General features: G+C 47.8%; 2 protein-coding genes across 3 annotated transcripts; one reads left to right on the forward strand and one right to left on the reverse strand.

The window, feature by feature from the left end:
* Positions 1-3,820: 3,820 nt before the first annotated feature.
* On the reverse strand, positions 3,821-9,396 carry LOC115457791 (dolichyl-diphosphooligosaccharide--protein glycosyltransferase subunit DAD1). 2 transcript variants are annotated; one of them, XM_030187390.1, is made up of 3 exons: positions 9,095-9,396; positions 6,452-6,621; positions 3,821-3,982 (listed from the first exon to the last, which is right to left on the reverse strand). In XM_030187390.1, the coding sequence occupies exons 1-2, from the start codon at positions 9,303-9,305 to the stop codon at positions 6,491-6,493; spliced, it is 342 nt and encodes a 113-aa protein (XP_030043250.1). In that variant the 5' UTR covers positions 9,306-9,396; the 3' UTR covers positions 3,821-3,982; positions 6,452-6,490. The 2 variants fall into 2 exon arrangements, with proteins under 2 accessions (XP_030043250.1, XP_030043249.1); XM_030187389.1 differs by having other exon boundaries at positions 3,821-3,980; positions 6,456-6,621; positions 9,095-9,394.
* A 1,404-nt stretch (positions 9,397-10,800) lies between these two features.
* LOC115458098 ((Lyso)-N-acylphosphatidylethanolamine lipase-like) lies at positions 10,801-23,522 on the forward strand. Its single transcript, XM_030187922.1, has 7 exons — positions 10,801-11,065; positions 15,423-15,511; positions 16,775-17,147; positions 18,448-18,602; positions 18,765-18,876; positions 19,419-19,605; positions 22,008-23,522. Exons 1-7 carry the CDS (start codon positions 10,998-11,000, stop codon positions 22,095-22,097), a joined length of 1,074 nt encoding a protein of 357 aa, XP_030043782.1. The 5' UTR covers positions 10,801-10,997; the 3' UTR covers positions 22,098-23,522.
* The last annotated feature ends 2,250 nt before the right edge of the window (positions 23,523-25,772 follow it).

The following is a 25,772-nucleotide window of genomic DNA, read 5'->3' on the forward strand; positions in this document are numbered from 1 at the left end:
GAGGAGTCACTTTATCTCCCTCTGCCTCAGTGCTAATCCTGTCCTCAGTCACTGACTGTGTGTGTGACCCTGGGGAGTTCAAATCCCAGCTTCTGGCAGTGACCGCGTGTGATCCTGGAGGAGTTACCAGAGAACAGGGACAGATGTGGGCAGAACACGAAACACATCTTTGGGTTTTATTTAGATGGTGTACACTACAAAGCAGGGACTCTCTCTCCTGTATCTATATAACACTGTGCGTACCAGGTAGCACCCTTGAAATTAAAAATATGTCCGTCTGTATAACATTCAGCACCACACAGACACTCAGTATCTCTCAACAAACCAAAAGTGGAGCCTAACTTATTGTACCTCCTGGACAAATCTTTCAAAATGGGCCCGTGATGTCATCTACCCCCTGCCTTTTGGGATGTAGGACTGAACTCCACAGAGCAACTGCTACCTCTCTCTCTCCCCCCCCCCCCCCCCCCCATCATTCACAGACATTCAACACCTAATGTTGGTCAAGCAGCGCCACCTGGTGGCCACCATAGGCTCACACATTTTAACTGGAGCAGGCTCTCTCTCAAAAAATTTAAATGTGAATTACAATCCTGGCTCTTCAGAGAGGCCTAAGGTAATGGCACCTGATTGGGGGTCCGCAGGAAACAGTTTGGCTTTCCCCCACCCTTTCTTCTGCCCCACTCTGTCCCTTCCCGTGAGATTGGTTTGTTGACCTATCAAAAAATTGTAGTTCCTTTCCTTGTTCTGTTTTTACGAACTTGTAGGCCACTCCGCTCTGCCCGTCAGTTAGGGAAATGGGACTTGATATACCGCCTTTTGAGGTTTTTGCAACTACATTCAAAGCGGTTTACATATATTCAGGTACTTATTTTGTACCAGGGGCAATGGAGGGTTAAGTGACTTGCCCAGAGTCACAAGGAGCTGCAGTGGGAATTGAACTCAGTTCCCCAGGATCAAAGTCCACTGCACTAACCACTAGGCCACTCCTCCAGCAGTATAGCAAATTTTATAAAAGTATAAATTATAACACATGCATTCTACTCTGGTAACTTCTTTCAGTGAAGGGGGGGGGGGGGGGTTACATTATTTATAAACTTTCATAAACACTAAGGACATTGTTTACTAAAGCTTAGTTCGAGTTATATGCAACAAGATGAAGCTAGAATATGGTAGATTTAAAACAACCAGGAGAAAGTTTTTCTTTACTCAGTGTGTAGTTAGACTCTGGAACTCGTTGCCGGAGAATGTAGTGACAGCAGCTGGCCTTACGGGATTTAAAGGGGGTTTGGACAGATTCCTGAGGGAAAAGTCCATTGAACGTTATTTTTTTTTTTTTTTTGGGGGGGGGGGGGGGGTTGCTGGGTTCTTGAAGCCTGGATTGGCCGCTGTCGGAGACAGGAAGCTGGGCTTGATGGACCCTTGGCCTTTTCTCTTATCGTCCCCCTTCTCCTCCACCGCTAACTCCAGACTTCGTTCTTTTTGTCTTGCGGCACCTTATGCCTGGAACAGCCTTCCTGAGCCCATACGTCTAGCTCCATCTCTACCTGTTTTTAAATCTATGCTGAAAATCCACCTTTTCACTGCTGCCTTTGGCTCCTAACCCTACTCATTTGCCCTCCTTCTCTCCTGTTCCTCTTTACCAGTAATTCCCTTGCCCGTAAATGTCTTGCTGTCTGTTTTTACCTAGATTGTAAGCTCTTTGAGCAGGGACTGTCTCTGTGTCTCATGTTCAGCGCTGTGTATGCCTGGTAGCGCTATACAAATGTTAACATAGTAGATGACGGCAGAAAAAGACCTGCATGGTCCAGCCAGTCTGCCCAGCAAGATAAACTCGTATGTGTATACCTTACCTTGATTTGTACCTGCCTTTTTCAGGGCACAGACCGTACAAGTCTGCCCAGCAGTATTTCCCGCCTCCCAACCACCAGTCCCGCCTCTCATCACCGGCTCTGGCACAGACCGTATAAGTCTGCCCTCCTCTATCCTCGCCTCCCAACCACCAACCTCTCTTCCCCCACCTGCTCCGCCACCCAATTTCGGCTAAGCTTCTGAGGATCCATTCCTACTGCACAGGATTCCTTTATGCATATCCCATGCATTAGTAGTAGTGCTTATATACTTATGTAGGAATAAAACGGGCCCTGCTGAAGATAACTCGAGCTAAGCTTTAGTAAACAATCCCCTAAATATGAATTGGCAGCTTAAAGAGTACCAACTAACCACCTTCGAAGGGAAAGCTTGCACTTCCTTTCTCTTTAACGATTACCTGGGGAGGGGGAAGACTCTTCACGATGCACTTTTTGTGCAGGTACATGTACATCTGAGTAAAAAAAATGCATACATGTTCGAGAAGCTACAGAATACACCTAGCTTCAAACCCTGCCCTCTCTCCTGGGCAGAGGTCTGTGTCTACTGAACCTATGAAGATATACTTTTCTCTATATGTAGGGTGGACAGTTGTAAAAACACCTGTTACCTGTAGAAATGGCTTTCAATAGTGCCCTGTGTTTAATGAACCAAGGAAGCCAGACAATCTTAGCTTTTTCATTTAAAGCACAAGAAAGTGTGAGATAAAACAGCTAATCTAATGAATAAAACATTAACTCACTCAAATCTTTCACAGTGTATGAAGGATGGCCATAGTTTCAAATGGTTGTTACATAAAATGTTCCTAACTGGACTGGATCTAGAATCGACTGCAGGGTAGGACAGAGGGGTACTACTAAAATTGGAGCAGAGAAGCTGTACAGAAAAGCATTGTCCCGTCTCTTTAAAGTTCTGAAGGCTTTCTTATTAACAACTAGTAAAAAAGGCCCGTTTCTGACACAAATGAAACGGGTGCTAGCAAGGTTTTCCTCATTTTGCTGTTGCCTGTGAGGTGCGATGCCCCCCCTCCCGGCGCCATCCCACCCACCCACGGCGATGCAGCCGGCCGCAGCCATCCGACCCACCGCACCCACCTTCGCGTTGGTTTGGCGGCGGGGGACCCGGAACCCCGCCACCACAAGTCCTGTGTGCTGACTACAGCGTCATCTTTGGCGTTGGTAGCTGTGCAGGGCGGAGTTCTGTGCGTCTGACGTCATGCACGTGCAGGACGTCCGACGCACAGAAGCCCTGCCTCCACAGGCTAGGAACGCCGAAGATGTCGCCGTAGTGAGCAGACAGGGCTTGTGCTGGCGGGGTTTCGGGTCCCCCGCCGGCAAAGCAACGTGAAGGTGGGTGTCTCAGGAGGGGGTTGTTCCGGGGGGGGGGGGGGGAGGGGGGTGTTGGAGGTCCTTGTTTTCAGCTGCAGCTTTGGGGGGGGGGGTGTACGTATCTGTGGGCGGGGCTTGTATTTTTTGAGGTTTGGTGCCTTTCCGCGGGTGGGTTGGCAGGGGGAGGAGTAGGGAAACTACTCCTCCTCCCCCTGCGTGGGTGCGAACCATTTAGTTGAGTTTTTTTTCCTGCCCTCGACGTCATGACGTTTGACGCGAGGGCGGGGCACGGGTCAGTGGGGTGGCTTCACCACCATGAATCCACGAACCGTTCTGGGAGACTGACTGACTTCAGTGACGTCAGTGTCCTCAGAACGTTGAGGTTGCGTTTTATTATAGTAAGATTACAGGCATCTACAGAGATCACGGTTCCTGGGTGCTGGAGTGCTCCAGATTGCAGCATTTTCCAGGTCTGTACACAGATGTCCTAGTCCTCACTTCCATCGCAAGCAGCTGCAGGCAGGCCTATGCATGTGACATTATCTGTGACCCTTCCGATACTGTGACCACTCCTAGAAGAACTCTTAAGTGAATCAGAACGGAAAACAAGAGGGAGACTCCAGCAGCATAAAAATGATATTTTATTTAGAAAAAAAAACGTGTTGGCAGTCAACAGTGTCAGACAGTTGAACAGTGCCGGCAGTTGTTTCAAAAGATTTGCGCGTAGTCTGAGATCACGGCCTGCAACATTTCCATTAGAGAAGTCATTAAACTGGAAACCGGCTAGAACAACAAAAAAAAAGAAAAGAGAAACCAGAACTGTGAAAGAACACACTAAAATATTATTAGATAATTCTCTCCCCCCACCCCCGATTTCCTTTGTAGATACTGATACAAATGTGCTTAAAATTGTACAATAAGATGCATAAACTTTAATATTCCCTTATCTCTTGTTTGTCCTGCTTGTCTGTCCTAATTAGATTGTAAGCTCTGTCGAGCAGGGACTGTCTCTTCATGTTCAAGTGTACAGTGCTGCGTACGTCTAGTAGCGCTTTAGAAATGATAAGTAGTAGTAGTCTTTGGGATTCTGCATGGAGTCTTGCTACTTTTTGGGGTTCCAGAATCTTGCTGCTCTTTGGGATTCTGCACGGAATCTTGCTACTCTTTGGGATTCCGGAATCTTGCTACTCTTTGTCCTTATCCCTTATTTGTCCTGTTTGTCTGTCCTAATTAGATTGTAAGCTCTGTCGAGCAGGAACTGTGTCTTCATGTTCAAGTGTACAGCACTGCGTACGTCTAGTAGCACTATAGAAATGATCAGTAGTAGTAGTCTTTGGGATTCTGCACGGAATCTTGCTACTTTTTGGGGTTCCGGATTCTTTACTTTGGAGTTCCAGAATCTTGATAATCTTTGGGATTCCGGAATGTTGCTACTCTTTGGGATTCTGCTCGGAATCGTGCTACTTTTTGGGGTTCCGGATTCTTTACTTTGGAGTTCCAGAATCTTGATAATCTTTGGGATTCCGGAATGTTGCTACTCTTTGGGATTCTGCTCGGAATCTTGCTACTTTTTGGGGTTCCGGATTCTTTACTTTGGAGTTCCAGAATCTTGATAATCTTTGGCATTCCGGAATGTTGCTACTCTTTGGGATTCTGCTCGGAATCTTGCTACTTTTTGGGGTTCCGGATTCTTTACTTTGGAGTTCCAGAATCTTGATAATCTTTGGGATTCCGGAATGTTGCTACTCTTTGGGATTCCAGAATTTTGCTACCCTTTGTCCTTATCCCTTATTTGTCCTGTTTGTCTGTCCTAATTAGATTGTAAGCTCTGTCGAGCAGGGACTGTCTCTTCATGTTCAAGTGTACAGCGCTTTAGAAATGATAAGTAGTAGTAGTAGTATAAACTGGCACTTTCAGATGTTTATACAAGATAAAAGTTTAACTTCCCACTTAAGAAAGCCAGGATATACATATCTAAAACCGAAGCATGTGCAAATTAGCAAGGGGGTGAGGTCTGAGCGAGACAAGTGCAGAACACTTATGTCCTAAAAGAGCGATAGTGGACATCTACGTCAGCATTTCCCCCAAGTCCGGTCCTGGAGTACCCCTTGCCAAACAGGTTTTCAGGATATCCACAACGAACATGCATGAAAGAGATTTGCATATAATGGAGGCAGTGTATGCTAATCAGGTTCATGCATATTCATTGTGGATATCCTGAAAACCTGACTGGCAAGGGGTACCTCCAGGACTGGACTTGGGGAAACACTCATCTAGTTTCAACACATGCTCCTATTAAGCAACAATCCGGGACAGGGATTAGGGGAAGTCACCCACTCAATCCCCCAAGTGTTTGATGTCAACCACTGCCCCCAAATTTCACCAGGCTGTGTGAGGACAGGTCGAGCAGAAATGCACGTTTGGGCCTGGATATAAACATTTATGAGCCATTTCTCCGGGGATTTTAGGAGATCTACATTAGCAGACCCTGTTCTAAAATATTAGCAGAACATAAGACATCCTTTCTAAAATGCCACGCCACATGGAAAAACTATGTTCTTACCTGATAATTTTCTTTCCTTTAATCACACCAGACCAGTCCAGACCCAATGGGTTATGTCCATCCACCAGCGGAAGGAGACAGAGAAAATAGTCCCAAGTAATCCGCCCCCCCTTAAGGGTATCGTGCAGCCTGGCATGTTCAGTATTTTCTCTGTCTCTTAGCGGATGGTGGAGAGATCGTGCAGCTCTTCTTAGTGACTGATTATTAGCTCCTGTCCCAGTCTGTTCTGGAGAACAGTGGAGCCAGGGGTGTGCTGGTAGCCCTGTCGTGGGTAATTTCTGATGATACTCAGTGACCCTGGGTCCCTCATCTACCAGCTAGGGCATATCCAGGACTCCGGGTTCCCTCCCCTCCCTGGACTGTTGACCTTGTGGCACAGAGAGGTTGCTGGTGTTGGAACAGAAGACATCCTTTCTAAAATGCCACTCCACAGACACATGTTTTCTAACCTTTATGTGCCTTCACAATTTCTATTGTGAGACTTAACAAATGCCCAGAACAAGCATAAAAGATCCACAGCAACAGAAGAAGCAAGGGTGAAATCAGGTATCAAAAGGCTACTGTGGCATTGCTAATCAGAAGGCAAAAAATGGGAACAGGCTAGACGTACAAATATAAGACCTAGAAGCAGGTAATTTATTTTTGCAGCTCTTTTCCATTGTACACCCCTCTCTCATCTTTCCCCGTTCCCCTACCTGTGTCTCTTGCAGCTTTGCCTTTTCCCTGTTACTCAACCAACGAAGTTGACGACGACAAGATGAAGGATGATGCTGGCGAAGAGGAAGTCGGCAAAGGCCCTCTCAGGAGAGATGCTCTGAAAGTCGCTCTTGTTCTGTGGGTTTATTTGAATCCTCAGGCACACTGGGAAGCAAAGGGGAAGAGAATGACAGTGTTACAAGCACATCGAGAGAGGAAAGCAGGCTGGACTCAAGGTTATGCAGTGAAGATGGAATGTAGGGACGTTTCTTTTTTTTTTTGTTCCCAACTCATACCCCACCACCACTCCACTTTCTCTGCGACACTTCTCTACCATCACTGGCAACTCCAGCCTGTTAATCTCACAGGAGGAAGTCTTGGCCTGGAGATCACAAGTTGCTCACCGTCATGTGCAAGCACAGAAAAAAGTAAGCGCTTGGCTCCTGAGTTTTCTGATTTCACACCACAGATGATCCTCTTATATTAACACTTGATAGTTATGGGAGACACACTCACCAGCCAGCACTAGAGTAGTGAATACCACGATAGGAGGGGTGCTCTGGAATAGTGTCATCGCAATATACAGTGCGAGATGGATAGTGCTGCACTAGCACAGTGACTTCTCACATGCAGTGGGGGAAATGGTGAAGCTGCCTGTTAGTGACTAACATGCTATACAATGGGAGTAAATAAAAGTGCAATGGATTAGTGACTGTCATGCACCAGTGTAGTCCCTATTGTGACATGCAGCAGGGGACGGCTGAAGCTGTACCGGTGTAGTTACTATTGCAATATACAGTGGGGGGGAATAGGTGAAGCTGCACAAGCGTGGTTACTATTGTGATATACAGTGGGAGGATGGATGAAGCTACACCAATGCAGTTACTACTGTGATATACTGTGGGGAGATGGGTGAAGCTTCACCAGCGCAATATATATTGTGATATACAGTGGGGGGGGGGGGGGGGATAGGGGAAGCTACAGCAGTGTGCTTCCCATTGCAATATATAGTGAAGAAGGTGAAACTGAATCAGTGTTGTTACTATTGCGATATACTGTGTAGGGAGATGGGTGAAGCTGCACTGGTGTAGTTATCAAAATACGCAGTACGGAATGCGTGAAGATGCCCCAATTTATTACTATTGTGATTCACTGTGGGGATGGATAAATATGTACTAATGTGAAATGGGGAGCGGGGGTGACTTGCTGCAGTGCAGTAGTTACTACAATAGCCTACAATGTTAGGGGAGAGGAGATATACGTAGGTATTTAAGTACTGCCATACTGGGACAGACCAAAGGTCCATCAAGTCCAGAATCCTGTTTCCAACAGTGGCCGATCCAGGTCACAAATACCTGGCAAAATCCAAAAAAAAAAAAAAGTACAATACGTCTTAAGCTGCTTATCCTAGAAATACTGTAAAACTTCTGTGTGGCCCTCTGCTTTGCGTGAATAAACAACTCAAAAAAGAAAATAGTACAGATACAAAAGTCGGATCACTCAATGAGTGTATTCGGGGGAAGTCTCATACTGTCGCTTCAAATGACCAGCTGGACTGCCAGTTTCATGCGACTATTCTAATCATAGACGACCCCCTACCAACCACATACATTTTTTTCTTTTTTCTTGTTAATGTGCTCAAAATTATCTCAAAAACTAGTGCGATTGAGTGACCGCCATCAAATCAATGGAAGTCATAGGATCCAACTTCTCAAAATTATTGGGGGTGCTAAGCCCAATGGAAATAACCCCTCCCTGGACACATACAAGGAATTTTCTCAATATTGGGGGTGCTCAAGCACCCGCAGAGTCGGCTCCAATGGTGGAAGTCTTCTTGAATATCAATATACATTGTCTTGTTTGTCATTTATACAAGGAACTTTCAGAACACTTATCTGCACATATGTGCCTTGAGCGCTCCCAGGAGCTCTTACTATCCCGACAGGTCCTGTTTCGCTGTGGGGCTTTGTCATTCCAAGGAGACGAGACCGACTGTCCCTTGACAAAGCCCCAGAGCGAAACAGGACCTGTCGGGATAGTAAGAGCTCCTGGGATCGCTCAAGGCACATATACGCAGATAAGTGTTCTGAAAGTTCCTTGTATAAATGTGAAACAGGACAATGTATATTGATATTCAAGAAGACTTCCACCATTGGAGCCGACTCTGCGGGTGCTTGAGCACCCCCAATATTGAGAAAATTCCTTGTATGTGTCCAGGGAGGGGTTATTTCCATTGGGCTCTTAGAACACCCCCAATAATTTTGAGAAGTTGGCTCCTATGACTTCCACTGATTTGATGGCGGTCACTCAATCGCACTAGTTTTTGAGATAATTTTGAGCACATTAACGAGAAAAAAGAAAAAAAAAATTTATGCGGATGGTAGGGGGTCGCCTGAAACTGGCAGTCCAGCCGGTCATTTGAAGCTTCCCCTGAATACACAACATTGAGTGATCCGACTTTTGTTATCTTTACTATTTTGTTGTTTATCCTAGAAATAAGCAGTGGATTAAGTCCATTTTAATAACGGTCTACGGACTTTTCCTTGAGGAAAGCCATCCAACTCCCTTTTTTTTTTTTTTTTTTAAACCCTGCTGCGCTAACCGCTTTTACTCCATTCTCTAGGCCACGCCTCCTCACCGGCCAGGACGAAGGAGCCCACGCAGGAGGTGAAGCCCGACAGGAAGGAGTTGAAGGGGAAGGTGCCCACCAGCAGGCAGTACACGAACTGCATGACGCCGCTCAACAGGATGTAGAGCAGGTAGGCGTCCAGCACCTTCAGCCGCTGCGGCGTGGAGCTCAGGTATTCCTCCAGGAAGCGCGACACCACCGACACCACCGACGTCGACATGGCGCAATATCGGGACGCGAGCGTAGCCTAGAGCGAACTGCCCAGGTGGAGTCAGTGCGGAACAGCTGAAGGCGGAAGTGACGCGCCAAGAGCGCAGGCGCCCTGAGACTGAGGGGCGGAAGAGCGCGCAGAGAGGCGACGTGGCTGCAGTACAAGCGGAACTGACGTCACTGCGCCCAGCAAAGGCGGAAGTGAATGAACGGAGGCGCGTTATTACGTCGGCAAATAATTCTGAGAGCCGTAGGACGTCACTGGTCACAGAGTTGGGGGGGGGGGGGACCCGACAATAATTCGGTTGCTGGCTTTGTTTCACTTTTCTAACCAATAAAGCTTTTGCTGTCGCACGGAGAACGACTATTCCCACAAGCCTTTGCGATGCAACAAGTCGAGGCAGGTTAGCGTCTCGGTGTCACGTGGTTTCTGGGAGAACCAATTGGGACTGGGGGCGGGGGGCCTGACAAATGGGTTAGGCGGGTGTAGCGTGTGTCCCTTCTCCATGGCAACCCTGGAACTTGGCTGTGCATTCTTTCTAACAGCAGCGTCACACAAGTGAGCACGAGAACTACTACTTCACACTTACGCAGCGCTGTACACCATACACGTAAAGACGGTCCCTGCTCGAAGAGCTTACAATCTAAATAGGACAGACAGAACAATTAAGAGGTGATATATTCTGCAAATAATGCAACAGTCCGTAGTGTCAGATCGCTTCTGTTATTGCAACTATGCGGCTAACACTGAGAATCCCCTAATTTGCAACAGGGCAGAACTTTGAGAGGCAGCAACTTTTCAGCCCCCATTTTACAGGTCCAAAAATAACTGACTGAGAGCAAGGAAAAAGCGGAGACATTTCATAAGTAATGCCACACTGGGAAGAGACCAAGGGTCCATCGAGCCCAGCATCCTGTCCAGGACAGCGGCCAATCCAGGCCAAGGGCACCTGGCGAGCTTCCCAAACGTACAAACATTCTATACATGTTATTCCTGGATTTGTGGATTTTCCCAAGTCCATTTAGTAGTGGTTTATGGACTTGTCCTTTAGGAAACAGTCTAACCCCTTTTTAAACTCTGCTAAGCTAACCGCCTTCTCCGGCAAAGAATTCCAGAGTTTAATTATGCGTTGGGTGACTGACTCTCCCGTTGCCAGCCTTGCTACACTAGGTGACAGTGGAGGGGGATAGAAAGTTGGACCCCGGGCCCTGCTACAAATCGTGTGTCACCAAGGTCACAAAGTAGGTCAATGACGTCAGTAATAGTTTTAAAAATATCCTGATTTCATAATACCAACCTGACCCCCCCTGCTCTGCCCACTAAGTAAACCACGCCCACAGCGCCTGAGCCACAGTAGCAACTACAGTTTGAAGGACAACCCCTGTCTCCGCCCCTCTGTCGTCATGGGGGTGATGTAACAGCTCCTCAATCAGCGTTCGAACCCCGCCTCCCCTCCGCTCTGTCCAGGCTTGTCAGTCAGCTGACCCCGGCCACGCCTCCGAATCGGCGATCGTCTGAACCCGTCCTGCGCCCATTGTAGCCCTGGTTCTGACCTCGTTTGTTCCCATTGTGTTCCGCGTTCTGACCCCGCCCATCCCCATTGTGCTCCGCGTTCTGTCCTGCCCCTTCGCTTCTTTTCCCCGCCCCGTTTCCCCCTCCCAGCGCTGGCCTGATCCCAGGGTTCGAGAGCCGGGTTAGGTAATGCCCGGGATCAGCGAGGCAGAGGCGGGACGGCTGGAGGCAGCAATGGCCGAGGACCTGGCGGAGCAGTGAGTCTTTGCCCCCCACCCCCCACCCTAGTTCCCTGGGTTACCGAACATCAACAGAACCCCCCCCCCCCCGAATTTATTATAAATTCCTTTCCTTGATTGTTTTCTTGATGCCCTGTTTTCTTTCTTAAAAGGGAGGAGGTTATCTGGGGTCTTGTATAGTACTAGTGTTTCACGTATTATGCTTGGTAAGTTTAAATCCGCCCCCCCCCCCCCCCCCCCCCCCCACATGTTGCCGTCTGACAGGTCCCGGGAGAGGACAGAGATGAAGATCGGAGGCAGGAAGGAGCCTGGCTTTGGTCCAAAGTTGCACCTGAGTGGCTGTGTTGAATGTAAACTTTAGAACCAAAAAGCAATGATTCATGGATTCAGGGCGGCAGTGTCAGAATATTTCTGCTTGTAATACTGACTTTGCAGTTTTTTTTTATTGCCACAAACGGAGCAGCATCTTTGGCCGGCTGATCCACACAGATTTGGTTTGTGATCATGATTAGTGCTGGATGGAGGAGGAAGGGAAAACCAAGGCACGGAGGAGATCAAAGTTTGCTCTTTTGTTTATTTATTTAAAACATGTATATTCCACGCCATCTACAATTCTGGGCCCTTGGATTGGGATTTAACAACCTGCAGAAACTCAGCTAATGTTACAAAATCCCTAGGGACCCAATTACTGGCACTCTGTGTTTGTGTGTGTCTAGAGAGAGATCATTTCTATAATCGGGCGTCTCCACTTAAATGGTCCAATTCAATGCATTAAGAGTTTAGTCTGTAATGACACCTGGGTGCTTACGCACCTAAATGCTAATTGCTGGCAACCTTTACAGAATCACAGGGTTGGTAAACATAACGGCCCTTAAGTCACGCTAATTCTATAAACTTTCATGGGTTTTTTTTTTTTTTTTTACACATAGGAAGCTAGACTCGGTATATGACGCACGCAAGGTTCCACGTTAGGCGTCACGGACCAAGAAAGGGATCTAGGTGTCGTCGTTGGCGATACGTTGAAACCTTCTGCTCAGTGTGCTGCTGCGGCTAAGCAAGCAAATAGAATGTTAGGTATGATTAGGAAAGGAATGGAAAACAAAAATGAGGATGTTATAATGCCTTTGTATCGCTCCATGGTGCGACCGCACCTCTAATATTGTGTTCAATTCTGGTCGCCGCATCTCAAAAAAGATACAGTGGAATTAGAAAAGGTGCAGAGAAGGGCGATGAAAATGATAAAGGGGATGGGACGACTTCCCTATGAGGAAAGGCTAAAGCGGCTAGGTCTTGCAGAAAAGGCGGCTGAGGGGAGATATGATAGAGGTCTATAAAATAATGAGTGGAGTTGAACCGGTAGATGTGAAGTGTCCGTTTACGCTTTCCAAAAATACTAGGACTAGGGGGCATGCGATGAAGCTACAATGTAGTAAATTTGAAACGAATCGGAGAAAATGTTTCTTCACTCAACGTGTAATTAAACTCTGGAATTTGTTGCCAGAAAATGTGGTAAAGGCGGTTAGCTTAGCGGAGTTTTAAAAAGGTTTGGACGGCTTCCTAACGGAAAAGTCCATAGACCGTTATTAAATGGACTTGGGGGAAATCCACTATTTCTGGGATAAGCAGTATAAAATGTTTTGTACTTTTTTTGTGATCTTGCCGGGTATTTGTGACCTGGATTGGCCACTGTTGGAAACAGGATGCTGGGCTCGGTGGACCTTTGATCTTTCCCAGTATGGCAATACTTATGTACTTATGTAAATTGGGGTGCGCAAAAAACAAAATCCTTGCAGAGTGCTACTCTGTAAGTGGTGCGTCAATTGCGCGCTATGTAGAGAATGGTATGTAGCACCGGGATTGGTACCCAACTTTGGGTGCCAGGATTTACACCAAGTGAAACCTGCTGGAAATCCTGGCACATAAGTTAGGCACGGAGCCCCCGAATTCTATAATACTATGTGCATCTTTAGTGAACACCCCCTGACCCCACCCCCTTTTCAGTAGTGCACTAAAGACTTGCATGTGAGTCCTTATAGAGTAACATTTAGCAAGTCGTGTGCACAAATCCTGATTGCAGCCAATTATTTATTTACTAGTAAAAAAGGCCCGTTTCAGTATGAAATGAAACGGGCGCTAGCAAGGTTATCCCTCTCGCTCTTTCCCTCTGTCCCCTGCAAGTCCCACGGCCCCCTTTCTTCCCTTCCGATTTCCAGGCCCTCCCTCCCTCTCCACCTCCCTCTCTCTGTCCCTCCCCCGAGTTCCAGTCCCCCCTCCTCTCTGTCTCACAGACACGTCCTTGCGATGCCTCCACCCGCAGCCCTCCCCTCCCTGACACTGGCCCCACCCATCCCCCTACGTGCACGCCGCCCCCCCTCCAAAATCGCCAACCCCCCTCTGCTACCCTCCCCTCCCCCCATCTTACCGGGGTCCCAGCGGCAGCAGTGAAGAGCCTCGCGAGTCTGCTGCCTTCCCTTCTGTTCGCGCTCAGCTCTGTCTCTGATCCCGCCCTCATTTCCTGTTTCCGCAAGGGCGGGACCAGAGTCAGAGCTGAGAGCGAAGAGAAGGGAAGGCAGCAGACTCCGAGGCTCTTCACTGCTGCTGCCGGGACCCCGGTAAGAGGGGGGAGAAGGAGGGTTGGCAATTTTGGAAGGGGGGGCGACGTGCACGTAGGGACGTCTCTGCCCGCTCCCGCTGTTCTTCAACGCGCGTCTCTCACTGGGATCGTAACTCCCTGCTGACGTCAGGCAAGCAGGGTTCTACTGCTGGCCAGTGACGTCAGCAGGTGGTTACGATCCCAAGTAGACACTTTAGAACATTCACATAGCAAATTATTATATTAGATATATATATATATATTTATTTTATTTGTTACATTTGTATCCCACATTTTCCCACCTATTTGCAGGCTCAATGCCAGTAAGTGGTCGTTAGCATCCAATTACTGCTAGTTATTGGCTCATTACTCGAAATGCAGGCGCCCAAATTTGGCGCAATTTGAAATCTTCCGCCCAGTGTACGGCGGCGGCCATATAAGCAAACAGGATGCTAGGAATTATTAGGAAAGAGATGGAAAATAAGGCCGAGAATATTATAACGCCTCTGTATCGCTCGGTGGAGCGACCTCACCTCTAGCATTGCGTTCAGCTCTGGTCGCCGTATCTCAAAAGAGATATAGTGGAATTAGAAAAGGTTCAAAGAGGAGTGACCACAATGATAAAGGGGATGGAACTCCTCCCGTATGAGGAAAGGCTAAAGAGGTTAGGGTTCTTCAGCTTGGAAAAGAAACGGCTGTGGTGGTGAGGGGGGGGGGGGGAGATATGGTTGGGGGTCTATAAAACCATGAGTGGTGTACAAAGACCAAAAGACTCTCATTGAAATTGCGTGGAAATACTTTTAAAACAAATAGGAGGAAATATTTTTTGCATGCAAAGAATAGTTACGCTCTGGAACTCGTTGCTGGAGGATGTGGTAATGGCGGTTAGCATATCTGGGTTTAAAAAAAAGGTTTGGATGAAAAGTCCATATATTATTGGACTGGACATGGGGGAAGCCACTGCTTGCCCAGGGATTGTTAGCATGGAATGTTGTTACTCTTTGGGGTTCTGGAATGCTATTTGGGTTTCTGCCAGGTACTTGCATCCTGGATTGACCAATGTTGAAAGCAGGATACTGGGGTAGATGGACCATTTTTCTGATCCAGTATGGCTATTCTTACGTTCCTATGGGTGCTATGTATAGAATCCAGGGGGTAGCATGTAAAGTTGTGCAGGCAAGTTATAGAAGTGGCAGTTGCACATCTAACTTTAATTCTGAACTGTTACACTCAATGTGTAATTAAACTCTGTAATTCAGTTAGCTTAGCAAGGTATAAAAAAAAAGTTTGGATACCTTCCTATAAGAAAAGTCCATAAGCCATTATTAAGATGGACTTGGGGAAAATCCACTGCTTATTTCTAGGATAAGCAGCATAAAATCTGTTTTACTGTTCTGGGATCTTGCCAGGTACTTGTGACCTGGATTGGCCACTGTTGGAAACAGGATTCTGGGCTTGATGGACCTTTGGTCTGTCCTAGTCTGGCAGTACTTATGTACTTATGACTATTAGTCTGACCCAGCATGGCTATTCTTACATTCTTATGTACTTTCTGGGTCCCTAGTATCAATCATCTGATAACCCTACGCTATGAGACTCCATTACTCTCAGAGAGCCCCACTGAACCTGACATCGGAGTGAGTGCTGGTCTGATCCCTAGCAGAGGATTTCCTTGCTTCTTTGTTTCCTTGTGCAGTGGAAACTCAGCTGACAGTCGGGGGTTGGGTCCTCTTAACCTCCTCTCATTCTGGTCATTTTTCTCTCTTTTAATTCCTTGTACAGGCAGCAGAACTGGTTAACTGGCTGGATCCCCTCGTGGTGTCCCACATCCATGTCTCAGCTCAAAGCGGTGGAAACCAGAATCCTTCAGTGTGAGTGGCAGTCCCCTCTCCCTTCTTTTGCAAGTGAGAGCAGAGAGTATGGGAAGCACTGCTAAGCAGGAATGAGGTGCATTGGATGAATTGTGTGTATGTATGTGTTTGCAGGAGCGGGGTATATTATTTTTTTTTTTGTTACATTTGTACCCTGCGCTTTCCCACTCATGGCAGGCTCAATGTGGCTTACATGGGGCAATGGAGGGTTAAGTGACTTGCCCAGAGTCACAAGGAGCTGCCTGTGCCTGAAGTGGGAATCCAACTCAGTTCCTCAGTTCCCCAGGACCAAAGGCCACCACCCTAACCACTAGGCCACTCCTCCACTTGAGGTTCTACATGGAATGTTGCTATTCCACTAGCAACATTCCATGTAGAAGTCGGCCCTTGCAGATCACCAATGTGGCCGCGCAGGCTTCTGCTTCTGTGAGTGTGCAGGACGTCAGACTCACAGAAACAGAAGCCTGCGCAGCCTTCTACGTGGAATGTTGGTAGTGGAATAGCAACATTCCATGTAGAATCTCCAACAGTAGCAACATTCCATGTAGAATCTCCAATAGTAGCAACATTCCATGTAGAATCTCAAAGAGTAGCAACATTCCATGTAGAATCTCAAAGAGTAGCAACATCCCATGTAGAATCTCCAATAGTAGCAACATTCCATGTAGAATCTCCAATAGTAGCAACATTCCATGTAGAATCTCAAAGAGTAGCAACATTCCATGAAGAATCTCAAAGAGTAGCAACATTCCATGTAGAATCTCCAATAGTATCTATTTTATTTTTGTTACATTTTTGTACCCCGCGCTTTCCCACTCATGGCAGGCTCAATGCGGCTTACATGGGGCAATGGAGGGTTAAGTGACTTGCCCAGAGTCACAAGGAGCTGCCTGTGCCTGAAGTAGGAATCAAACTCAGTTCCTCAGGACCAAAGTCCAACACCCTAACCACAGTGGGTGCTGCAGGGCAGGAATGAGGTGCATTGGATGAACTGTGTGTGCATGTATGTATATGTGTGTTTTGGATTAAGTAGCAGGGTGAGTTGTGAGGCAGGAGTAGGGTGTATTTTCAGACTTGTCTGCGTGTCTTGGTGAGTGGTAAATGGATTAGCAGTGGGTACTGCAGGGCAGGAGTGAGGTACTTTGACAGAACTATGCCTGGAGGAGGAAATCTCAGCACTGGAACATTGGGGGGGGGGGGGGGGGGGAGGTGTTGTGAAGCAGGATTCAGGTGCGCTAATAGTCATAAACTGTCTCCGTCTAGGCATTAAGAACAAGTTTTCCACCCGCTACGTGTCCCTCCTGAACCAGAATAAGATATGGACGCTAACGGTGAGCCCCGAGTACAAGGACCGCACCCCGCTGGTGATGCTGCATGGCTTCGGAGGGGGGCTGGGCCTCTGGATCCAGAACGTAGACTATCTGAGCAGCTGGCGCACCCTGCACGCCATGGACCTCCTGGGCTTCGGCCGCAGCTCCCGACCGACCTTCCCTCACGACCCAGAGGGGGCCGAAGAGGAGTTTGTGAATTCTATCGAGAGCTGGAGGGAAGAAATGGGCATTCAGAATATGATTCTCCTTGGGCACAGTATGGGTGGCTTCCTGGCAACTTCCTATTCCATTAAATACCCCGACAGGTAAGCAGCAAACGCTGGAGTAATTACTGTTACTGTATGGACAAAATTAACGAGAAGGATTTTCATAATTTCTCACTCCCTCTCCCTCTTCCTCAGCCCCAGTGGCGTAGGAAGGGGGGGGCTGTGGGGCGGTCCGCCCCGGGTGCACGCGCTGGGGGGGTGTCGGCTCGCTGGTTCCCTGCTCTTTCTGCCCCGGAACAGGTTACTTCCTGTTCCGGGGCAGAGAAAGCAGGGAAGCAGCACAGCAGACGCAGCTCCCAGTGACGTGCACTGGGGGCGGATCGGCCCTCCCACCTGCCCCCCGCTGAAAGGTAGGGTGCGTTTCGGGGGGGGGGTGCTCCGGAGGGGGGGGGGGGCGCAGCAGCGACCCGCCCCGGGTATCAGGCACCCTCGCTACGGCACTGCTCAGCCCAGACTGTTATCCTAATTTTAAAAGCAAGATAAATTGAATTATGTTCTTACTGGCCTATAGTTACAATCTGTCTGAGCTGTCCTGACATGGGTTTAATCCTTTCTTTTGGTGGTTAAAACTCACAGGGACCTAGGCAATTCTCAGCGGGGGCCCACGAGGATCATCTCTCTTACCTTGACTACTAAATAGTCTGTGCCCCCTGGTGGAGGTGATCTGTCCATTTTGATTTTGTCTCACCTGTGGAATAACTTAAGTAGATAAGTATTGCCATACCGGGATAGACCTAAGGTTCATCAAGCCCAGCATCCTGTTTCCAACAGTGGCCAATCCAGGTCACAAGTGCCTGGCAAGATCCCAAAAAAGTTCAATACATTTTATGCTGCTTATCCAAGAAATAAGCAGTGGATTTTCCCCAAGTCCATTTTAATAATGGTCTATGAACTTTTCCTTTAGGATGCCATCCACACTTTTTTTAAACCCCGCTAAGCTAACTGCTTTTACTACATTCTCTGGCAACGAATTCCAGAGTTATTTCCGAAGCTTCTGTCTGAGAGTCATTAGCTGCTGTTTAGAAATAAATCGAAGACCTTTTTATTTGCACTGATGTAACTTTACTGAATTGGATTTGCACTGAGGCTGCTGAATCATAATTCTGTGAAACTGGAAAAAGCAAATATCTTTTACATACAGCTTTGATCTATTTTGGAAGTGGTTAATAAATCATTTAAAATAAATTTATGTCAGTTTTTATTATAATATTTGCTATGTGGACCGTACTGATTTATGTACAGTAAAATAAATGATAAACGATAAGAACAGATGAAATGCATGAGCTCATGTTCTCTCAGATCTCCTGTTTGACCGTTGCCTTCACTTCTTTTTCTACAGGGTGAAGCATCTCATTCTGGTGGATCCCTGGGGCTTTCCCCAGATGCCCACAGATCCCAATGACATCCGGAGACCCCCCACCTGGGTGAAAGCTGTAGTCGCCATCTTTGGACGTTCCAACCCACTGGCAGTATTGAGAGTAGCCGGACCCTGGGGTAAGTGGGTGGAAGATGGGTTTTTCCCTTTTTAGAATTGTTAATCCTCTCTCTCTCTTAACCTCTCTTTTAGTTTTAGGGGGCCCTCCCCTCTGTGCTGCCATCTCCCTTTCCCTTCCCTGTTTCGTGCCGGCGCTGATTTGACCCCTCCGTGTCTCACAGGTCCAGGACTTGTACAGCGGTTCCGACCCGACTTCAAAAGGAAGTTTGCGGACTTGTTTGAGGACGATACGATTTCAGAATACATTTACCACTGCAATGCACAGACACCCAGGTAAGGGAACGAATGATGGTGCGGCCATCCCTATTAACAATAATGTTCAATGTAATGAGGCCATCTGTGTACACAGAGCTGTACAAGATGATTCACAAGGGCTGAAGTTCTGAACCCCCTCCAGCACCCTTGGCATCACTCAGTGGCGTAGGAAGGGGGGGCGGTCCGCCCCGGGTGCACGCCGCTGGGGGGTGTCGGCTCTGCGCCGGGTGCACTGCCCTCTCTGCCCCGGAACAGGTTACTTCCTGTTCCGGGACAGAGAGAGCAGTGAACCAGCGTGGAGCCGACACACCCCAGCAACGTGCAGTCGGGGCGGATCGGCCCTCCTGCCCGTCCCTCGCTGCAGGTATGTGCTCTGGGGGGGGGGGGGGGGGGGGGAGGTATGCGCTCCGGGGGGGAGGGGTGCGCTCCAGCGGGAGGAGGGTGCGCTATGCTGCACCCGGGGGGGGGGGGGGGGGGTGTGCAGCGGCGACCCGCCCCGGGTGTCAGCTCCCCTCGCTACGGCTCTGGCATCACTGTTCCTGTTTTTCTCTTCCTGGCAGCGGTGAGAGTGCATTTAAGACCATGATGGAGAGGTTTGGTTGGGCCAAGAGACCAATGATGTCCCGAATCCACCTGATCCCCAGGGACCTCCCCATCACCTTTGTGTACGGAGCTGAAAGCTGGATCGACCTCAGCACAGGGGAGAAAGCGAAGAGAGAGCGGCCGGGATCCTACGTCAAAACTGTGGTAAGGTTTCTAGGGAAAATTCGAGGAAGCTTATCCCAATGCCAGGACCTAACCCTAAGAACCCACCTGTTCATCACCTGTTCCTGTGACGACGGCAATGACTCAGACCACGCCTCTTCCCTCCTCCAACCCCTCTCCCTTATAATATTACCTATCCACACATCCCCATTGCTCTGCTAAGCTTAGCCTGTTTTTCTCTGCATAATTCTTCTACTATGTAAGCTGCATTGAGCCTGCTATGAGTGGGAAAGTGCGGGGTACAAATGTAACCAATAATAATAAAAATGAAGAACTCAAAAAAAGAGGGACAGAGTACATAAGTAATGCCACACTGGGGAAAAGACCAAGGGTCCATCGAGCCCAGCATCCTGTCTACGACAGGCAGGGCCGGTCTTAGGTAGAGGCGACCAAGGCGGCCGCATAGGGCCCCGCGCCTAAGGGGGCCCCGCTCAGCGTGCCTCAACTCTGCCTCGTGCCTCCGACCCGGGACCGCATCGAGTCACTCAACCTCTCTCCAGCCATAGGCAGATAAAGCATTCCTGGCATACCTTGTACACTGTAGGACCGTGCTGGATCTTTTATATATATATATAAAACTCACCCTCAACGTTCTGAAGACAGTGACGTCAGTGAAGCCAAGCCCTGACTTCCTTCAAAAAGGTTCGAAGGTTCGTGGTGGTGAAGCCACCAAAATCGCTCCGGGCCCCGCCCTCGAGGGCGAAGCAATGGCAGAACAACGAAGGGGTTGGCAGGGAAGGAGGCAGGGAGGCCATGGATTGGGAGGGCAGGGCTCAGGGAGAGAGGGGAATTGCTGGAAAAGGATGAATGGAGGGGGCAGGGGACAGATGGCCATGGATTGGGAGGGCACGGCTCACACTCTCTCTCATATACAATGTCTTTCTGACTCTCACTCTCACACACTCTGTCTCACACTGTATCACATTCACTCTCTATGTGCCACACAGTCACTCACACACTCGCTTGGTCTCATACACTCACTCTCGCAGAGAATCTGTGTCTCACACACACTCTCTCTCTCGCCCACACACGCACACACTCTCTCACACTGTGTCTCACATACACACTTGCACACACTCTCATTCTCACACACACACTCTCTCACAAACACACTCACACCCAGACTCACTCTCTCTCTCACACACTCACACTTTCACTCTGACTCTCAAACAGTCACTCTCACATACACTCTCCCAAACATACACACTCCGAGGAAAACCTTGCTAGCGCCCGTTTCATTTGAGTCAGAAACGGGCCTTTTTTTACTAGTTTCTTAATATTTTTCCTTATTTTCTCCTTTGTTATGAGAATTGGAACTACTAATTGCAGTGGACTTGAATAATTTCTAGGGAGGGGAGGTTTCATGATGATAGCATTGTGCTTATTATTTCAATCAGTTTTTTTTGTACAAGTTTAGCTTCATTTGTCTTTATTTGAAATTTAATAAAGAAAAAATTTTTTCTAAAAATGGAATAATCTTATCAATGGGGTGGAGCTAGGGTGGGTTCGGGGCTAGGATGGGGCCCCACCAAATTGGTCTGCACAGGGCCCCGCACTTGCTAAGACCGGCCCTGACGACAGGATGCTGGGCTCGACAGGGAGGAAAGAGAAAAGGGAGAGACAGAAGTAATGAAGGAGTGATGATGAGAAGCAGGGGACGAATGGGATTTTTATTTATTTATTTATTGTTACTTTTGTACCCTGCGCTTTCCCACTCACGGCAGGCTCAATGCGGCTTACATGGGGCAATGGAGGGTTAAGTGACTTGCCCAGAGTCCCACTAGCAACATTCCATGTAGAAGTCGGCCCTTGCAGATCACCAATGTGGCCGCGCAGGCTTCTGCGAGTCTGACGTCCTGCACGTATGTGCAGGACGTCAGACTCACAGAAACAGAAGCCTGCGCAGCCTTCTACATGGAATGTTGCTAGTGGAATAGCAACATTCCATGTAGAATCTCCAATAGTAGCAACAGAATCTCAATAGTAGCAACATTCCATGTTGAATCTCCAATAGTAGCAACATTCCATGTAGAATCTCCAATAGTAGCAACATTCCACGTAGAATCTCCAGTAGTAGCAACATTCCATGTAGAATCTCCAATAGTAGCAACATTCCATGTAGAATCTCCAATAGTATCTATTTTATTTTTGTTACATTTGTACCCTGCGCTTTCCCACTCATGGCAGGCTCAATGCGGCTTACATGGGGCAATGGAGGGTTAAGTGACTTGCTCAGAGTCACAAGGAGCTGCCTGTGCCTGAAGTGGGAATCAAACTCAGTTCCTCAGTTCCCCAGGACCAAAGTCCACCACCCTAACCACTAGGCCACTCCTAGTGGATGAGGCGTGGCTTATTTTTTTTTTCTGTTTCCATTATTTCCTTAGGCTATTGAGGGAGCATCTCATCATGTCTACGCCGATCAGCCTCATCCCTTCAATGTCGTGGTGCGGGACATATGCGACGATGTGGACTGATGCAACGAACTGAACCAGCCGTTGCAGAGAGAAGAGAATGTCAGGCTGTTGAAGTAGGGATGCAACCAGGTTCCCACCTCCCTCCAGGACTGTAGCACTGGATTTCTAACCCCTCTGGGATGGGCATCGGCTCACACAGTTTTTTGCCCTGCCATCTCCTATGCTTGACTCTTGCAGCTTTTCACCCGGTTTCACCACTGGCAGAGACACGGCCTTCATCTAGCGTTTCCCAACAGGTGTCACGTTTTCAGACTAAGTAGATACGTTTTACTTCCACCCCCCCAAGCCACTGTCATCCTGCTTTTCTGGTGGGAAACAGAGGCGCCAAATTACAATTACACACAGACACTGTGGGGGTAAAACCAAGAGTGGACTCTACAGCTAGAATCATGGTTTGACAACCGTCTCCCTCTCCGCCTGACAAAGTGCGTCCTGACTGATCACCAGCTCTCGCCCATCCCTTCTTGAGTGTCTGCAGGGTGATCAGCAGGCTAAAGTGAACCTGTTCTGTGACAGCCATGGGAGAGGAGATTCTAGGGCTCCTCCTCCTCTCTCTTCATCCAGGGGGGGCATCTAGTATTCTGTTTCCCCTCTTTCATCCCCAAGGAAAGTGTTACTGTATCCGCCACAGGGCTCATGGAGGGCATGGAAGGATAGTGCCTTATGTCACACTGTGGCAGCTGCTCTCTGCTCCCTTGAAGTCCAACAAACCTGAACACTCCTGGCCCCTCAACCCCCTCTTAAATTAAGGAGCAGATATTACTTTTAAGCTCTGAAGCGTGCATTTGCTATACAATAGTGCCACCCAGTGGTGAGTTATAGGAAGTGCACCAGAGTTGTTAATGGGGTTTTTTTTTTTTTGCCATATTTTTGAAGATTTTATTCTAAGACGTAACAAATCTTATGCTGTCATGCTCAAGACGGGTTCCTTTACTTTCTATAAATGTAATGTTTTTTTAAGAACTTGAGCAGGTCTCCTTTTTTTTTCATTCCAAGAGGAGTTGAAAAGGACAGTCACAAGAACTTTCCCGCTTCTTGTTTTTTTTTTGTTTTTTTTTGGAAACTTCACCCTCCCCCACCCCTTCCCCCAGTCTGGAACTGGCAACATTTCATTACAACAACCAAACCAAAAATGGTGTGAAAAAATATTAAGTTACAGGATTATTATTACAGAGTTAAAGCATTATTTGAAGTTCCTTGTGCCAAAATGTGCTTCCCCCCCCCCCTTGTCCTCGTAAGTGCCTGCGTTCTCTCGGTACAGCGTCACTACCTCGCCAAGCCAACTGCCATCCTTAGTGGGCAGCCCCCCCCCCCCTTGCCAACAAGTCAGGACTGATGCGTCCCATTTACTGAAGTATTACATTATCGGGCATCAAGAAAATACGAATTTTCAAGTGTGCCTGTGAGAATAAGCACAACAGCTAACTTTGCAATCACCATACAATCATTTTGGCTTGGTCAGCATGGTGCGGGGAACTACCACCGTATGTAAGGGCTGTGTTTGCTTTCATGGACAGCTCGCCTCTCAAAGGGGTTGTGTGTGAACTGTGTTCTCTAAGGGCTGAATGTTTTAATTATGTGATTGGATGTAGCAACATCGCCAAATCCATATTGGTGCTCCGGTCTCTCCGACTCTCCAATTCCATCCTTATCTCTTATTTCTGATTCTTTACCCCCCTTGGCTCACCCTCCCTCTAACTCGCGTTGTGGCTACGATCCTCTCTCAGCTAATGGCCAGTGCTGAAAAGCGTCCTGCTCTGAGAAATTAAAGGGTTTCATTACTTCTTGACTTTTCTAACCCTGGTACTGCTGTCAGTGCTAGGACTGTCAGGCATAATAGCGTTTCTCTGTCCCCACAGCCGTTGGGAACATTCTTCCAGCATGTCTCTCTCCCTTGAGGGGGGGCATTTCAGCTATTGGTTTAATTTGTGGTTGCTAAAAATGTTTGTAAAATAGTTGCTCTGTTTAATTTATTTTAGGAAACTTGTTCTGCGTACCCTTTGGTGTGGTCGTTTGTCTCTGTCTGGACTTCTGGCTATCCATAAAGTTTGGAAAAAAAATGGCAAGAGACAATACTTAGGCCCGCCAGGAAATTGCTTTTTCTCTCTCTACCTAAACGGTGCCCCCTCTTCCAGGGTGGGACTGTTTCCCTGAATCCTCCTCGCCCCCCCCCCCCTCCCCTGTGTCCCCACAGAGTTGAGCAGGTGCAAGGCAAGCTGCTTTTAACACATGCACTTTACCTAATTTTCAAAAGAGTAGCTACTGTACTTTTACTGTTTCTGTTTCAAAATTAAAATAAATATCCCTGTGATTTACAAGTGTACAAGAATTTGAAAACTGCCTTTTCAAAGGAGTCGGTTTGCTCTCCGGCTGATAAAGCATATGGAACTTCGGAATCTCTGAAGTGTTGGGAGAATTTGGAATTCTTCTGTTCCCCTTCCCGGCCAAGGTTGCACGTTTATGTCGGCATTTCTGGAGGCTCATGCACATGGCTGCTGTGGCCTTAACATACTGATTTCTGTGCCTAACGACGTCCCCTAGGCCTCCTGTAGGACCGGTGAAGGAAACGCAGAAAAAGCTACATTAACAAATGTTGTAGCAACTTCGGATTATTATCAGTCGATGTTCATATATTAATGTTTCAGTATTTTGTTTCTCAAACCTGAAGGTATTTTTCTAAAAAAAAAAAAGATTGACAAATTGTACGAATAAAGAATATATTAACAGTGTAAAATGTCTGACCTGACTGACTTACAATGTATATAAATATGAGGTTTTCTTCTGTATTAACAGACATAACTTTTGTGGCACTGGCCAGTCTGATACCTTTGTAACTTTTTTTTTTCTAATTGTAATAAAAGAGAAAAGACAATTTCTGTTTTGTATTTCACTGCCCTCCTAGGCTCAGGTCCAGGTAACATCTCACTCCCTGTTGAAATCTGGGTTCTATCGTGTAAACTGGCTACGTTCCATCAGTGAGCACCTGGCTTGTTCAGAGATGCTAACCTACCTCCATAAGCTCTAACCTTTGCAGAATGAGCCTTTAAAGGGCTGGTGTTAGGGGGTGTGGGTGGGGTGTATGCAGTGGGTGTTGTGTGATGAGCGATGCCAGCAACTGAGAGGGTCACGATTCATATACCGGGGCAAGGAGGAGACAGCGCTTGAACTGAGGAAAGCAAAAAAGCAGATCGGTAATGGATATAAGTAGACTTTATTGATAAAGTTTCTAAAAAGAGTATTGCCTGACACAGGCTGTGTTTCGCCCAGCAGGACTGCGTCAGGGGCTATTAGATGATCTGTATCAACAGATATTTCTAAAAAGAATGTACCGTATTTTTCGGACTATAAGACGCACCTGACCATAAGACGCACCTAGGTTTTAGAGGAGGGAAATAGGAAAATAAATAAATTTCGGACTATAAGACGCACCTTTTCCCTCCTCTAAAGCCTAGGTGCGTTTTATGGTCTGGTGCGTCTTGTCCGAATGCAGGGCTCCCGATCTCTCCGTTTTCCAGGGCCCCCCCCTCCGTCCCTCCCTTCGTTTTCCAAGGTCCCCCCTCCCTCGCTCCTTGAGGGCGGGACCAGAGCTGAGAGAGACATCAGAACGGAAGACTGACGCGCCCAGCGGGCATCTTTTTGCTGCCCTGACCACGACCAGGTCAAACTTTTAAAATT

Source organism: Microcaecilia unicolor, chromosome 14 (assembly GCF_901765095.1).
Source record: "Microcaecilia unicolor chromosome 14, aMicUni1.1, whole genome shotgun sequence".
NCBI classification, from domain to species: Eukaryota; Metazoa; Chordata; class Amphibia; order Gymnophiona; family Siphonopidae; genus Microcaecilia; species Microcaecilia unicolor.